General features: G+C 33.7%; 2 protein-coding genes across 3 annotated transcripts; one reads left to right on the top strand and one right to left on the bottom strand.

Annotated features, from left to right (window-relative positions):
• Window positions 1–2,201: 2,201 nt before the first annotated feature.
• Window positions 2,202–5,143, top strand: LOC114385107 (receptor-like protein Cf-9). Of its 2 annotated transcripts, none has more exons than XM_028345083.1 (2): window positions 2,202–3,326; window positions 3,597–5,143. In XM_028345083.1, the coding sequence occupies exons 1-2, from the start codon at window positions 2,228–2,230 to the stop codon at window positions 4,949–4,951; spliced, it is 2,454 nt and encodes an 817-aa protein (XP_028200884.1). In that variant the 5' UTR covers window positions 2,202–2,227; the 3' UTR covers window positions 4,952–5,143. The 2 variants fall into 2 exon arrangements, with proteins under 2 accessions (XP_028200884.1, XP_028200883.1); XM_028345082.1 differs by having other exon boundaries at window positions 3,570–5,143.
• A 5,357-nt stretch (window positions 5,144–10,500) lies between these two features.
• LOC114384961 (alcohol dehydrogenase-like 7) lies at window positions 10,501–13,985 on the bottom strand. The gene is made up of 10 exons (XM_028344819.1): window positions 13,824–13,985; window positions 13,540–13,676; window positions 13,324–13,370; window positions 12,252–12,577; window positions 11,978–12,060; window positions 11,806–11,881; window positions 11,632–11,696; window positions 11,450–11,545; window positions 10,956–11,120; window positions 10,501–10,801 (listed from the first exon to the last, which is right to left on the bottom strand). The coding sequence occupies exons 1-10, from the start codon at window positions 13,873–13,875 to the stop codon at window positions 10,685–10,687; spliced, it is 1,164 nt and encodes a 387-aa protein (XP_028200620.1). The 5' UTR covers window positions 13,876–13,985; the 3' UTR covers window positions 10,501–10,684.
• Window positions 13,986–14,824: the final 839 nt, after the last annotated feature.

Here is a 14,824-nt window from a genome sequence, read left to right as displayed (position 1 = left end):
CTATTTGAGTTTGTACCAAACTGACTTGAGTGGTCATCTGGAATTCCATCAATTTTCAAAATTCAAAAATCTAAATTTTCTCGATCTTTCTCATAATAGGTTTCTCTCTGTTAACTTTGACAGTACCGATGACTATACATCTTATCCAACCTTCAATACTTATAATTATTAAAATTTAAAGTAAATAATTAATAATATATTAAATCTAGGTGGTAATGGTCAAGCAGCATCTTACGTTTGTACTCCCCAATACACACAAAGGAACAAACGTTTGAAGGAAAAACGGGACACACTGCAGACTTGGTCCTTTGAAGACTGTGGAAATGCTCCATTTCCATACAAACGGTCATCCCTCAAGTCTCAACCATAATTCTCATTTTGACAATGACAACATGGTTAGACTTTCGATTGTTCTAATAATTCATGACTTAATGTTCCTGTAACTTTACAATGCAAGTTGTATGAAGCATCTTGTATCTGTCAAAAGAAAAATTACAAGTAACTAATAATGCATTGTGACGTCTCCTACGTACATAAAACGCTGTTTACTTTATGACTATAGCGTCATGGTCTTGGACGTGATATTGAGTGCTCATTGCTTTTTAACTTTCTTTTGAGCTAGTTCCGTTTCAAACTTGAGCCTAGAATGACATGGGTAGAAGAATAATAAAATATTAGTTTAATTACCCATTTGGTCCCCTATAATTTCCAAACTTATCAAATTTAGTTTCTATAATTAATAAGTGGTTTTTTTAGTCCCTATATTTTAATTACCGTTAAAATTGTTTAACACCGTTGGAAGATTGTTGTCAAAGTCCACTCAGAACTCTCACTTGCACATAAAACGCTCAGGTGTGTTTTTGCACGGCACGACACCTCGCATGGCACCTAGCACCACACCTCGCACAGCACCTCCCATGGCATCTCGCACGACACCTCGCACCGCACATGTGCAGAATCTGCCCCAAATTCCTTTCTGTTCATGACATAAACAACCTTAACCTCCTTCCACACTCGCAATAAATCAACCTTGATGACCTCTGTGTTTTACAATAAATCAACCTTAACCTTAACCTACCTTCATCCTCTTTTAAAGAAGAACACGTCTGGATTTTCAGTTGATTGCAACAATGGACGACATGGGTCAACCCTTGGTTGAAGCAAATCACAATCAGTTCTGAGTGCCCAAGAGTGAGATGAATTGAAAATGCCGAGGGAGTTTTGCGGTGCTGTGCGAGAAGAGAAAACTTAGGTCTTGACAATAATCTTCTAACGGTGTTAAAAAAGTTACGACTAAATCGGATAAGTTTGAAAACTATAAAGACCAAATGGGTAATTAAACCTAAAATATTAGTTAAGCTAATAAGAAAATTCTTCTTTATTAGTTTTGGTTAAGCTAATATACATATTAAGTGACGTACGTAATGCGATAGGAAGAAAAATAAAGATAAAAATAATAAGTGTCAATTATGATTTAGCAATATATATATATATATATATATATATATATATATATATATATATATATATATATATATATTAAAAAATGGTTGCTCTTTGTTTTTTACTTATGGTGCCGGCTCAATATAATTTTGATCCAAAGTATAAAAATAAAATATAATCATTTTACAAGTTTCTATTAAAAAGAATTATAAAAATGTTACTTGTCATTAAAAAAAATACGAACTAGATAAATAACAAAATATTGAGGAATTAACTTGATTGATACTAGACTAACCTTTTTTTTTTTTTACGGATGATAGATTAAACTTTTAAAATATTAATATAGTCATAAAATTATTGGAGAACAAAGGTGATGATGAAGAAATCTTAAAAGATAATTTTTAACTGATTTTTTGAAAAAGAAAACTAGCGCGATAACTTATAAATATTTATAATTTTTAATTGTTGGCTATATAAAAAATTATCCAAATAACAGAAAATTATTTTGATAATGATTTACAAATATATTATTATATTAATATCAATTGAATAAAATTAAACATTCATTAAATATTAAAAAAGTAAAAATATTTCTTAATTGAATAAAAAGAAAATAACAGATATAATAATTAATTTTATAACAAGAGAAAAAAATAAAGGTAAAAATAAATAAAGGAACAAATAAATAATGAAATCCTTTGAAGGAGCGTAGGCTATAAATTGAAGTTTGTGAATTGAATTGCTTTTATCCAAAATCCTCCATTTTTGTTATTCAGTTTAAAGGATGAATATCAATAACAGTCTTTGCTGGCTTCTACTCCCATACTTTCTCTTTCTTCTTTCTCTTCCTTCTTCTTCTTCCTCTTTCTGCAACCACCATGACAGTTCTGTCTTACTACTTTTCAAAAACTCACTTGCTCTCAACACTTCACATCATTATTATTGGTTTGTTGATCATTATCCTTGGCTTCATGATTATTGCTCTTTTTCTTCAAAGACAGAATCATGGAAAAATGGCACAGATTGTTGTGAGTGGGATGGGGTCACGTGCGACATCATCTCAGGCCACGTGATTGGGCTTGACCTTAGCTGCAGTAATCTTCAAGGTCAACTCCATCCCAACAGCACCATCTTCAGCCTAAGACACCTTCAACAACTCGACCTATCCTATAATGATTTTTCAGGCTCTTCATTATATTCTACAATTGGTGATCTCGTCAATCTCATGCATCTTAATTTGTCATACTCTCAAATCAGTGGTGACATTCCCTCCACAATCTCTTACTTGTCCAAATTACTGTCTCTTGATCTCGGTTGCCTCTACTTGACAATTGGAGATCCCAACTACGCGAGAATGAGAGTTGATAGATACACTTGGAAAAAGCTCATTCAAAACGCAACTAATTTAAGAGAGCTTTATTTAGATGGCGCAGACATGTCTTCTATCAGAGAGAGCTCTTTGTCATTGCTAACCAATCTGTCTTCCTCTTTGATCTCCCTTACACTTAGAGACACCAAATTGCAAGGGAATCTATCGGGTGACATCCTCTGTTTACCCAATCTTCAAATACTATCTTTGAGTGGTAATGAAGACCTGCGAGGTGAACTTCCAAAGTCCAACTGGAGTACTCCACTAAGGCACTTGGGTCTCGCTTATACTGCTTTCTCGGGAAACATTCCCGATTCCATTGGCCATTTGAAGTCTCTTAACATACTAGTTCTGAAGAATTGCAATTTTGATGGACTGGTTCCCTCATCATTGTTTAATCTAACTCAACTCTCCACTTTAGATCTTGGCAACAACCATCTCACGGGGTCAATTGGTGAATTCTCATCATCTTATTCTTTGGAATACTTGATCCTCTCTAATAACAAACTGCGAGGTAATTTTCCAAATTCAATATTTGAACTCCAAAATCTTATTACTTTAAGTTTGTCATCAACTGACTTGAGTGGTCATCTGGACTTTCATCAATTTACAAAGTTAAAAAATCTATATTACCTTGATCTTTCTTACAACAGTCTTCTCTCTATTAACTTTGATAGTACCGCTGACTACATCTTACCGAACCTTCAATTTTTATATTTATCTTCCTGTAATATTAATAGTTTCCCTAAATTCTTAGCACCACTTCAAAATCTTCTCCAACTAGATCTTTCTCATAACAACATTCGTGGAAGCATTCCCCATTGGTTTCATGAGAAGCTCTTACACTCCTGGAAGAACATTGATTTTATTGATCTTAGTTTCAACAAGCTGCAAGGAGATCTCCCAATTCCACCCAATGGAATTGAATACTTTTTAGTCTCAAATAATGAGCTGACAGGGAATATTCCTTCAGCAATGTGCAATGCAAGCTCCCTCAAAATACTCAACTTGGCTCATAACAACTTGACAGGCCCCATTCCACAATGTCTGGGAACATTTCCTTCTCTTTGGGCATTGGATTTGCAAAACAACAACCTTTACGGTAGCATACCTGGGATCTTTTCTAAGGGAAATGCATTGGAGACTATAAAGTTGAATGAAAACCAATTGGATGGACCATTACCTCGGTCTTTGGCCCACTGCACAAATCTGGAAGTTTTGGACCTGGCAGACAATAACATAGAGGATACATTTCCCCATTGGTTAGAAAGCCTGCAAGAGTTACAGGTACTCAGTTTGCGATCAAATAAGTTTCATGGTGTCATCACTTGTTACGGAGCCAAGCATCCGTTTCTCAGGCTGAGAATTTTTGACGTCTCAAATAACAATTTTAGTGGGCCCTTGCCAACATCATACATCAAGAACTTTCAAAAAATGATGAATGTGAATGCCAACCAAACTTGTTCAATTGGTTTGAAAAATGTGGTTACTACCCGCAGTCCTTATAATGATTCTGTAGTGGTTGTAATGAAAGGTCGTTACATGGAGCTGGTGAGGATATTTTTTGCTTTCACGACCATTGATTTATCAAATAATATGTTTGAAGGAGAACTTCCAAAAGTCATTGGAGAATTGTATTCTCTCATAGGGCTTAACCTTTCGCACAATGCAATCACGGGTACCATTCCAAAATCCTTGGGTTATTTGAGAAATTTGGAATGGTTGGACCTATCGTGCAACCAGTTGACAGGAGCGATTCCTGTGGCTTTGATCAATTTGAGTTTTCTGGCTGTGTTTAACCTTTCACAAAACCGGTTTGAGGGTATCATACCTATAGGTGGACAGTTTAACACATTTGGAAATGATTCCTATGCTGGAAATCCAATGCTATGTGGATTCCCTTTGTCAAAATCCTGCAATAAGGATGAAGATTGGCCACCACATTCAACATTTCAGCATGAAGAATCAGGATTTGGCTGGAAATCTGTAGCAGTGGGGTTTGCATGTGGGTTGGTATTTGGAATGCTTTTGGGATATAATGTTTTCATGACTGGGAAACCACCATTGCTTGCGAGACTTGTTGAAGGAGTGCATATTTCAGGAGTGAAAAGAACAAATAACAGAATCCATGCAAACTGACAAGGAATGCATTAGTTTAATATGGTTCTGTATTATATGTGTGTTTATATCAGTATGTATGTATTTTATTTCTTTTTTGTAATTTTCATCTTCTTTGTTTGTGTAATGAAATTTCAACTCTCAATATTATCAAGTGATGTATTTCAACTCTCGAAGACAGTCCATCAATCAATAAATCAAAAGTTTTACTGATATCCTTAAACTCGATCTCATGTGTGACAAACTCGTCCGTATTCAGTTCATGTTGATAATAATTGCAGATGAAATTTACTAAAAAGAAGCATCCCCAGAACTTGGTATTGCTATTATGTTATGTTATTATTATTTTTACATAATCATTACTAATTACTAGTTTTACATATATTAATAGAGGGGTCAAAGAGCATAGACTAAAAAAGCATTAGTTTTTCCCAAAACTAATGTTTTTCCCCAACCCTGTAGGCAAAGCATTAGTTTTAACAATTCATGCATTCAACAAGTATGCATCAGTTAAGATTTTTTCAAGATTTGTGCTAGGGTGATAGTAGAAAATCATGTTGTAGTTATTGTTACAATATAATCGCATTATTCTGTCTGCCTATAAACCATAGTGCAAGGCATGTTTGTGCGCACTTTGAGAGAGAGAGAGAGACCTATCTACAAGAAGCATAGGCTTCCTGCATCAATGATGCCATACCAACACATTCAAAGCAATAATCTGCTCCTCCACCAGTCATCTCTAAGATAACCTGCTTCACAACCCCATATGACAAGAAAATCTAAGGACTTGAGGCTATTGATTAAAAAGACCAAAGTTTACTCTACTAAAAAAACGAAAAAAGAAGAAAAGTATATATTGATACAGGAAAAGCATACACATTTAGCATACCAACAAGGTAGTGGAATCCTTATGAGAAAAGAGGGATCAAAATAAAATGCATAAACTCACCTTATTGCCTCATGACCCAGACCTATTGGATAAATGGCAGGATGGTCCTTCAAAACACAGAAAATGTTTCTTAAAAAAATCATTCAGAAGTTTTCATAGAAAAAAAAAAGTAATCTAAATTCTACTGCAATTGAATGAAAATGAAAAGGTGTTATGGGAAGGCATTGGCTGAGAAAAATGTTCCAAATCACAATAAATCATTTAGAGGAACCAAAAATGGTGGCAACCTGCATGTTCCAAAAACTGATACTGATTTGACAGAGAGAGGAGCATATAATAAGAATGCGAGCTTCACCAGGCCTTGGTGGTGCCACAATGATCTCTTTGTTGGAATACAAGTGTGAGGTGGAGTCTCACATCGAGTAAAAATGAAAAAGTTGAGCACCATATAAAAGTAACTAAAACATGTGGACTCTAACGACTATACTTGTGGATGATAATGACTTCGACTGAGGTGTGAGTGTGGAGTACAAGTGTGACGTGTGACACTCAAGATGAGTCAATGCAACATGTTTGTCTAATTGTATAGAGGATTTACATTTTTGCTTCCCTTTGAAGCTATCAAACTAGAATGGTTTCATTTTTGCTGGTCACTCTCAGCCTCACGTACCTCATCTTTTACACTAATTATTTGTCTCATTTTGATGAGTTGATAAAAAGAAAAAAAATAGTTGTTTGTTGATTATGAGAGTTGTGACACCCTCTACCCCGACATATAAGTAAATAAAATATATAAAAAATATCGGTAACCAAATTCACACGGATAAAAGGTTCACATTCACTTCACTATTATCAATTAAAACTTATTAAAAAAATATATTCGGCTCGAAACAAGGCCGTCAAACTTTACAAAACAATATTTTGTTAAATCAGTGAGATAAAATAAAATAGACTAACATTATGCAATTAATATAAAACTTATGCCCCACTGTCACATCCTATCAGAGCATTGTGTCCCGACGTCCTTCAGCACAAGGTTCCTTTAAGCACTTCACCTAGTCATCTGCTCCCCCGAACACAAGGTTCAAGATCATCACAGGATTCAAACACAAACAACAAACAGGGAGTGAGTTATCACATTCCTAATAGAGAAAAAAAACAACATATAGTAGCCAAATACAATTTACTTAGCATATTTCACATTATTTTATCACTTTATCATTCAAAATTCACTTTTAAATCATCAATCAAACCTTTCAATCATCAATCACAATACACAAGAATCACACACTCCGATCAAGACATAATAACACATCAATTTCATAATAAGCAATTAGCAAGCGCATGAGACAGTTATGCTAAGACTCAAGCTTATATGCAATGTGGTACCATGTCAGTGAAAAACCACTCTGGGGCGCTTAGGAGTACATAACAAGACACACCACACAATGGGTTTGTCAGGTCACTCTCACTAAGTAAGATCATAGAGAGACCAGTCAGGGTCACGATGTTTTGCGAGAATGCTCCAACCATATGGGATCAACATAGGCTTAAAGGAGCACTCAAACCCGGTGACCCCCAAGGCCTACACTTCGAAGAGTCCGTCAGGGCCTCTCCCTCCTGATTCAGGTCCAACCCCTAAAATCATTTTAGCACACAGACACTGCTCGTAAATTATACAATACACACGACCTCACACTCGTGTTTTAAACACGTACAACATATTGCGCTACAATTTAACACTGATTCCTAAATAGGAAACCTACACTTTCTCTTTAACACTGGTTCCTAAATAGGAAACCTACATTTTCTCTTTAACACTGCGCATTTACACTTTTCTCAAGATAACACTGGTCGAGTTATTGTACAATTCACAGCTTACAACACAAATAATGTCACATCAAGAGTTAATCACACACTTATTTACAACCAAAACTCATTCATAATTTCACATCTCATAATGTCACAATTCACCATCACATATTTTATTTATAAGCACTGCTCATGAATTATACAATACCCCCGACCTCACACTCGTGTTTCAAACACGTTTAACACATTGTGCTACAATTTAACACTGGTTCCTAAATAGGAAACCTACATTTTCTCTTAAACACTGCGCATCAACGTTTTTCTCAAGATAACACTGGTCGGGTTATTGTATAATTCATAGCTCACAATATAATTATTGTCACCTCAAGTGTCAAACACACACATTTATTCACAATCAAATATCATGCTCACAATTTAACATCTCATAATATCACATCAATCATCTCATTTTAATATGTATCTCGCAAATTGACACATTCAACTTTGTACTACTCAATCTTCACTATAATATTATAATACCATTATAATAACTTATTACACCTTATAACTTATACACATCACACAATAATAATATTTGCATGATACAAAACATATATATGTATATGTATATAGTAAATTAAACTACATTATTTTTAATCAAAGAATTTCTTTAACAATTAATTTAATATTACATCAAAAGAAATTACCACTAGACATTAACCTTACAATTTTGTTTAATTTATTATTCTAGTATTACAATAATTATATACACATAACATGTTTATCATCGTCGTAAATTAGAACAAGATAATAATTTGTATAAAATAAGTCATTGAATAATATTATTTAAAATATAATTTACGTTAATAAAAAGAGCTTAATTTTTCTAAGGGGTTCACACTCAACACAAGAACACATCAATTTCATAGCAATTTCTCATTGAGACATCAATTGATTCATCAAACATATATAATTCACTGTAATAATTAAAAGGATAAAATAAAAATTGCAAGAACACCCCAAAACTCATTCCAATTGATATCTCTAAGGATCCCTACACATGTTCTCACTAATCCCTAATTGTGAATAACTCATCCCGGACTCACGTGTCTTCAGCCAACGATAGCAGCATCTCTAGCGGTTCCCTGAGATTCCTCCAGTTATTCCTCCAACTGCTCCGATAGAATTCCCAAACGTCAGAGGGACGAAGAAGAGATTGAAGCCTCCACTTGTACTGTCTTCATGCGATTCATTTTACTCCCTCCACAAACATTATCTCGCAAATCCTAACGGTGAAAGTGTGCGAAATTGAATTTCGAACAACATATCCAAATTTCACGAAAATCCAACGGCGAAACCGGGATCGTAATTTTACTGAGACCGTTTTGGGTTTCTGCGGGAAAGGAAAAGGCTACAATGCGAAGGGTTTTCCTCTAAGCTCAGATATGATTTTGAAATTCCCAACGGTAAGAATGTTCGAAATTGGGTTGCGAACGTGGTACTCAAATTTCACGACGATCCAACGGTGAACGAGTCCGAGATCGTTGTTTTTCTGAGACAGGTCTGGTGGGCTGCGGGAAAAGAAAGAGTTTTGAGAGGATAATGGGAAAAATGGAAATGAAGCAAAAAAGGAAGCAGTTGACTTAGCATAACTATTTATACCTAGGATACTCAGCCTATTATTTACTCTATATTTATTTATTTATTTATTTTTACTAAAAAGCTTTTTAAATTTATTTACGAAAAAATTGAGATGTTACAAGAGTAAAATTTTTAGATGCACGCACAAATTTCTGAAAAACGGTCAGGTTTTAGTTCGACGTTTGTGTTATCCTTTCTTATCTAGTTTTTTAGGAATCAATCTTCTACAGTGACTTTACTATTATTATACAAGATTCTAATTTTTTAATAAGTTTTATATATTAATGTTATATATTTCTATTTTAAAGTTGAATTTTTAAAAATAAACAATTAGGTCTTTTTTCTGCATTACAGATGTGACAACTGAAAAATTAAATGGGAACTTTGAATTTCCAAACGAGAGAAAGAGACAGGTATATATTAACTGTCATTGTGCATGATTTGTGGTCCATTTTTTTTTTAATCTAAACTCTTGTCTACCAAAAATTATAAGCTTTAGCACTTACATATTTCCTTTGAATTAAGTTTTGATTTCTACTGATAATATCATCACTAATGTGACTGCAAATACACCAGTACAAGATACTTCTGACGGTATAAAATTGTTAAAAATTTCTTTCACAACAGAAAAAATAAGAGAAATTGCGATGTGTTCAAACTTATTATATTCTCAGTTACTCCTCTAGGATGATGATTGTATGATTACCTCCTTGATCCAGATTCAACTAATGCCAGAGGAAATTGAGAATGGCATAGGTTTAAGTAGATTGTGGTTTTCTTTATTTTCTATTGCGGAAGAAATTTGTGGCAGTTTTGCATTGTTAGAAAAAGTTTATAGTAGTCTTAATAAACAGAAAACTATTTTTTTTCAGTCACTTAGTAATGATGTTAAACAGAAAACTAAACTTATATGTATATGTAAAGGATTATAATTTAAATTTTTTATAGAAAAAAATTATAAAGCTGGAACATCGGTAGGGAACAATATCAATTAAACCATAAAGAAATAATACAGATATAAATAGAAAAATATATTATTTGGATGGATAAAATAAAAAGGTATAAATGTATAAAACAAGCATGTTACCGATGAAATTGTGGTGGATTGTCACTTGTAGCCTAAACTTGTTTTTCAAATGGAAATTGGATAATATTCAATGCATGATTATATGCCACAAAAAAATGGTAACTACTAAACGATGCTGTTTCAGGGAAACAGATACTATAATACTTTTAAGCACTGATGACGATCATCAACCTTTTTAACAATTACTTTGCTGGGGTATCAACTGCTTTTACATTGAATTGAATATGTTTTCATCAAATACAAAATAAGAGCAGTATCCAACATTTTACTTGTTGATATCATAATTCAATTGCTCGAAACAACAATTACTTGTACAAGAATGGACTCATCTGTCCATCCAAATCACACACCGAAGGCACTGTCCTTCAATCAATAAATCAAAAGCTTTGTTGATATCCTTGAACTCCACCTCATGTGTGACAAACTCATCCAAATTCAGTTCCTGTTGATAATTGCAGATGAAATTTACTAAAAAGAAGCATCCCGAGAACTTGGTTTGATGGCATTATTATTTTACATAATCATCACTATGTTAATAAAAGCAGGGATCAAGAGCATAGACTGAAAAAAAAAATTAAAAAAATTGCACAAAGTACCTTGTCCATGTAGCGTTTAAGGAGAATAGGTACATCAGACTTGGGTTTGAGTCCTCCAAATAAGCACCCCACGAGGCTCTTCCCACTATGGAGGACCTCATTACAGCTAAGGCTCAACATGGATCCCGGCTTCTCCACTCCTAAAACTATTGCTTTTCCCCAACCCTGTAGGGAACGCATCAGTTTTAACAATATTCAACAAGTTTGCATCTGATAATAGTTTATTATTAAAATTTGCAATCAAACCTGTCTCAATTTGACAGGAAACTTCGTTTTCATCAAGTACTAGGAATTTCAAATTAGTCAGCACAAAAGAAAAACTATTACTAGTGCTACTTTTAGTGCTAGGTTGATCTTTTAAAATTATTCTGCAGTTATTCATTCAATCACATTACTGTGTCTGCCTATAAACCATAGTGCAAGGCATGTTTGGGGGCACTTTGAGAGAGAGGTAGATAGATAGAGGGAGAGGGATAGAGAGAGAAGAGAGAGACCTTTCTACAAGAAGCATATGCTTCCTGCACCAATGTTGCCATTCCAACACATTCAAAGCAATAATCTGCTCCCCCACCAGTCATCTCTATGATAACCTGCTAAACAAGCACATATGAGACGTAAATTTCAAGACTTAAGGAAACTAAATTAAATAAAGATTGGAACCTAGAAGAGGGTAGACCTGGCTCACAGATTTGTTTTCACTTTCTCCAGCATGGACAAAGTCAGTGAGTCCAAACTTTTTTCCTGAGTAAATCAGAGGAACAAACCCACAAAATCAATTACATAATTTGAGCACAATAATGACACAAAACAAATTTATTTAAGCATTATCATTAAGCAGATAATGCATTACCAGTTTCATATTTTTCTGGGTTGACATCCACACCTATAATCCTAGTTGCTCCACAAAGTCTAGCTCCCTCGGCAACCTTGGAAACCATTCACTTGCAATGAGCGTTTGAGTATAATAAACCACAAAACACCCACACACACAAAAAAAAAAAAGCGCTATGTGGAGTCCTTACTGCTAATCCAATACTTCCCAACCCAAAAATGACTACTGTAGACCCTGGCTCCACACCTGCTGTTCTCCAAGCAGCACCTACCCCTAAAAGTGGAAGTTTAATCAAAATACTGAATTAGATGAATGTTGTTGAGTAGTGAACTAAAATGTGAAAACAAGCAGGTGTTTAATTATGATCAGAGATTCTGACTATAATTTATATTATGCAACTGATATAGTTCTTCAATATTCTTTTTGTTTAATGTTTACAATTTTGCATGGTTTAGGCAAATTACCGGTTGATACACCACAACTAAGTAGGCATGCCCTGTTGGGTGGTATTGCTGGATCAATCTTGGTTAGATGAGCAATGTCAACCACGGTATACTCGCTAAAACTAGACACAAACAAGAAATGGTGTATGATATCTCCTTTTAAATCCGTGAATCTAGAGGTGGCATGTCTAGGCATCCAAGGAGACACCTCAAAAGGAAACTTTGAACAAAGGTTGCTCTTGCTTGATTTGCAATCTATACACTCCCCACAATCAGGTAAGAAAATTGGAACAACCACATCTCCTTTTGTGACTTCGGTTACATCCTCTCCTAAGCTTTCCACAACCCTGGATCATATCAAAATTAGCTAGAACATCATCATCAACTTCTATAATATAACATGCAGAAGATATAAAGGGGCTCAAGGTGCCAAATCGTTTGCAACCAACACAAAACATAGGTAGGAAAGATAAATATAATTAGTCATAGAATTTGTTCTTAAATCAATGTTCAGATTACTGTTGTTAAATCATCTGAAGGTTTGCAGACACACTTTGCTTTGTTATTTAATCCATGATCAAAATTGAAACATTAAAATTTGCCTCATAATTATCCAATCTTTTCTCTAGGATTGAATTTAGAAAATTAACTACTCCTGATAGTTAGACCACAAAGATGCCTCTAAACAATTTTAGCAGGTGTAACACAGAATACTTTTTTTTTCTTTTGAAAGGCAAAAGTAATTTATTTAATAAAAGAGCAAAGGTTTGAGCACAACTGGTCAAAACCTAGCCATTACATGTATAAAAGATATAGCACAAACTTAATACAACTGATGTCTGTAGAAACGACATCTGTAATGACTAGGGAGTAAGAACCACATAAAGTTTGACCAAACATATATATATTAAAGCACAAAAGTTTACTCTACCTATCTAAAAAGTAAAGCGCAAAAGTTTATGTTGATACAGAAAGATACAATACAAACAGGGTATTAATAAACAGTGGATTTCTTTTTCCTTAGGAATGAATAATATGATCCAGTAAATAAAATTATAAAACTAAAAAGAGTGAAAGGCATACACTCACTCACCCAACAGCCTCATGACCCAAAATTCTTGGACAAATTGCAGGAGGGACCTTCAAACACAACAAAAAAAAAAAGATCTTAAAAAATTCAATAAGAAGTTCCACTAAGACTTTTAAGAAAAGAAAGAGTATGAAAGTAAATAAAAAATGGTAAAGGGAAGACATTGACTAAGAAAAATGTTTTAAATCATTCAAAGAGAAAGAAAATGATGGTAATAACCTCCATTTTCCAAAAAGTAACATCGCTGTGACAAAGAGAAGTGCATATAACACGAATCCGAGCTTCACGAGGCATTGGTGGTGCCACAATGATCTCCTCAATACTCAATGGAGAACCTGGCTTGCGACAAATCGCAGCTACAGTTTGCAAATAAAGAAGAACAGGTAGTACCTTTTATTCATATGAAATATAAATATCAACTTCAAATAGCTAAAAAGCTATTTGAAATAATAAAAAAGAGCATATAAAATTTGTTGTTTTTCATGAATCATGGCATGGCACACCTTTACATCTTATGGGTTGTCCTTCACTTGTTGTTGCTAGTTTATCTTCCATGGCGATTCAAAGCAAAGATGGTGAGTCAATGCACCAAGTTAGAAGCTAAGCCTAAGTGCAGCAAAGAGTTGGGAGCTGACCTATGAAATATAAGTGCAAATTTTGGGTCAAAGATAAATGTAATGAATTATTATTATATACTATTATACAATATTAATATTAATATTAATGAAATATAAGTGCAAATTTTGGGTCAAAGATAAATGTAATGAATTATTATTATATACTATTATACAATATTAATATTAATATTAATGGGGTGCATGTTGAAGGAAATGACTTATAATATGAGTGGATCTAGAATGGTTTGGTGGAGACTAATGAACTAATTAAGGACAGCTACATTTTCTCTTCCATGTGAAGCTACCGACCTAGTTTGGTATTATCGTGTTTGCAGGTCACCCTCAGTTATTTGTTTGTCACCATCTAAATTTAAAAAATAAAAATAAAAACCAAGAAGGTTTTAATAATGCATGTTTGAAATATACGTTTTCTCAATCCAACAAACATCAATAGCTTTTATTGACTAGTTTTTGGTTTTTAACATAGCATATTTGACAAATTTTTGTTTATGATCATCACTTGATGATGTTTTTCTCTCCAAAGTCCAAACCAAAATTTGCACCTACCCACCTTAGAATTGCTTTTGCGGTAGATGAAACCGTGTTTAACCTAATTTATGTTTAGTATGTAATTTCAAAGGTACTACCCTTATATGCATTAATTATATGAACTTTAAACTATTCAGAAAATATTAATTATATTGCTATTACATTTTAGATGAAAAAATTTAAACAAATTATTTTATTTCAAACTCTATTTTTACAAAATTAATTTTATAAGATTAAAATCTTTTAAAATTAAAGTTTGTGAATGTATATCTAAACACACTAAATTGTGAAGCGGTCATCAATTTAAAATTGCGAAAAGATATATACATTCTTGATTA

The sequence above is a fragment of the Glycine soja genome, chromosome 14 (assembly GCF_004193775.1).
Source record: "Glycine soja cultivar W05 chromosome 14, ASM419377v2, whole genome shotgun sequence".
NCBI classification, from domain to species: domain Eukaryota; kingdom Viridiplantae; phylum Streptophyta; class Magnoliopsida; order Fabales; family Fabaceae; genus Glycine; species Glycine soja.
Note: the sequence above shows the minus strand (reverse complement) of the source record. Positions and strands in the feature narration are given on the sequence as shown.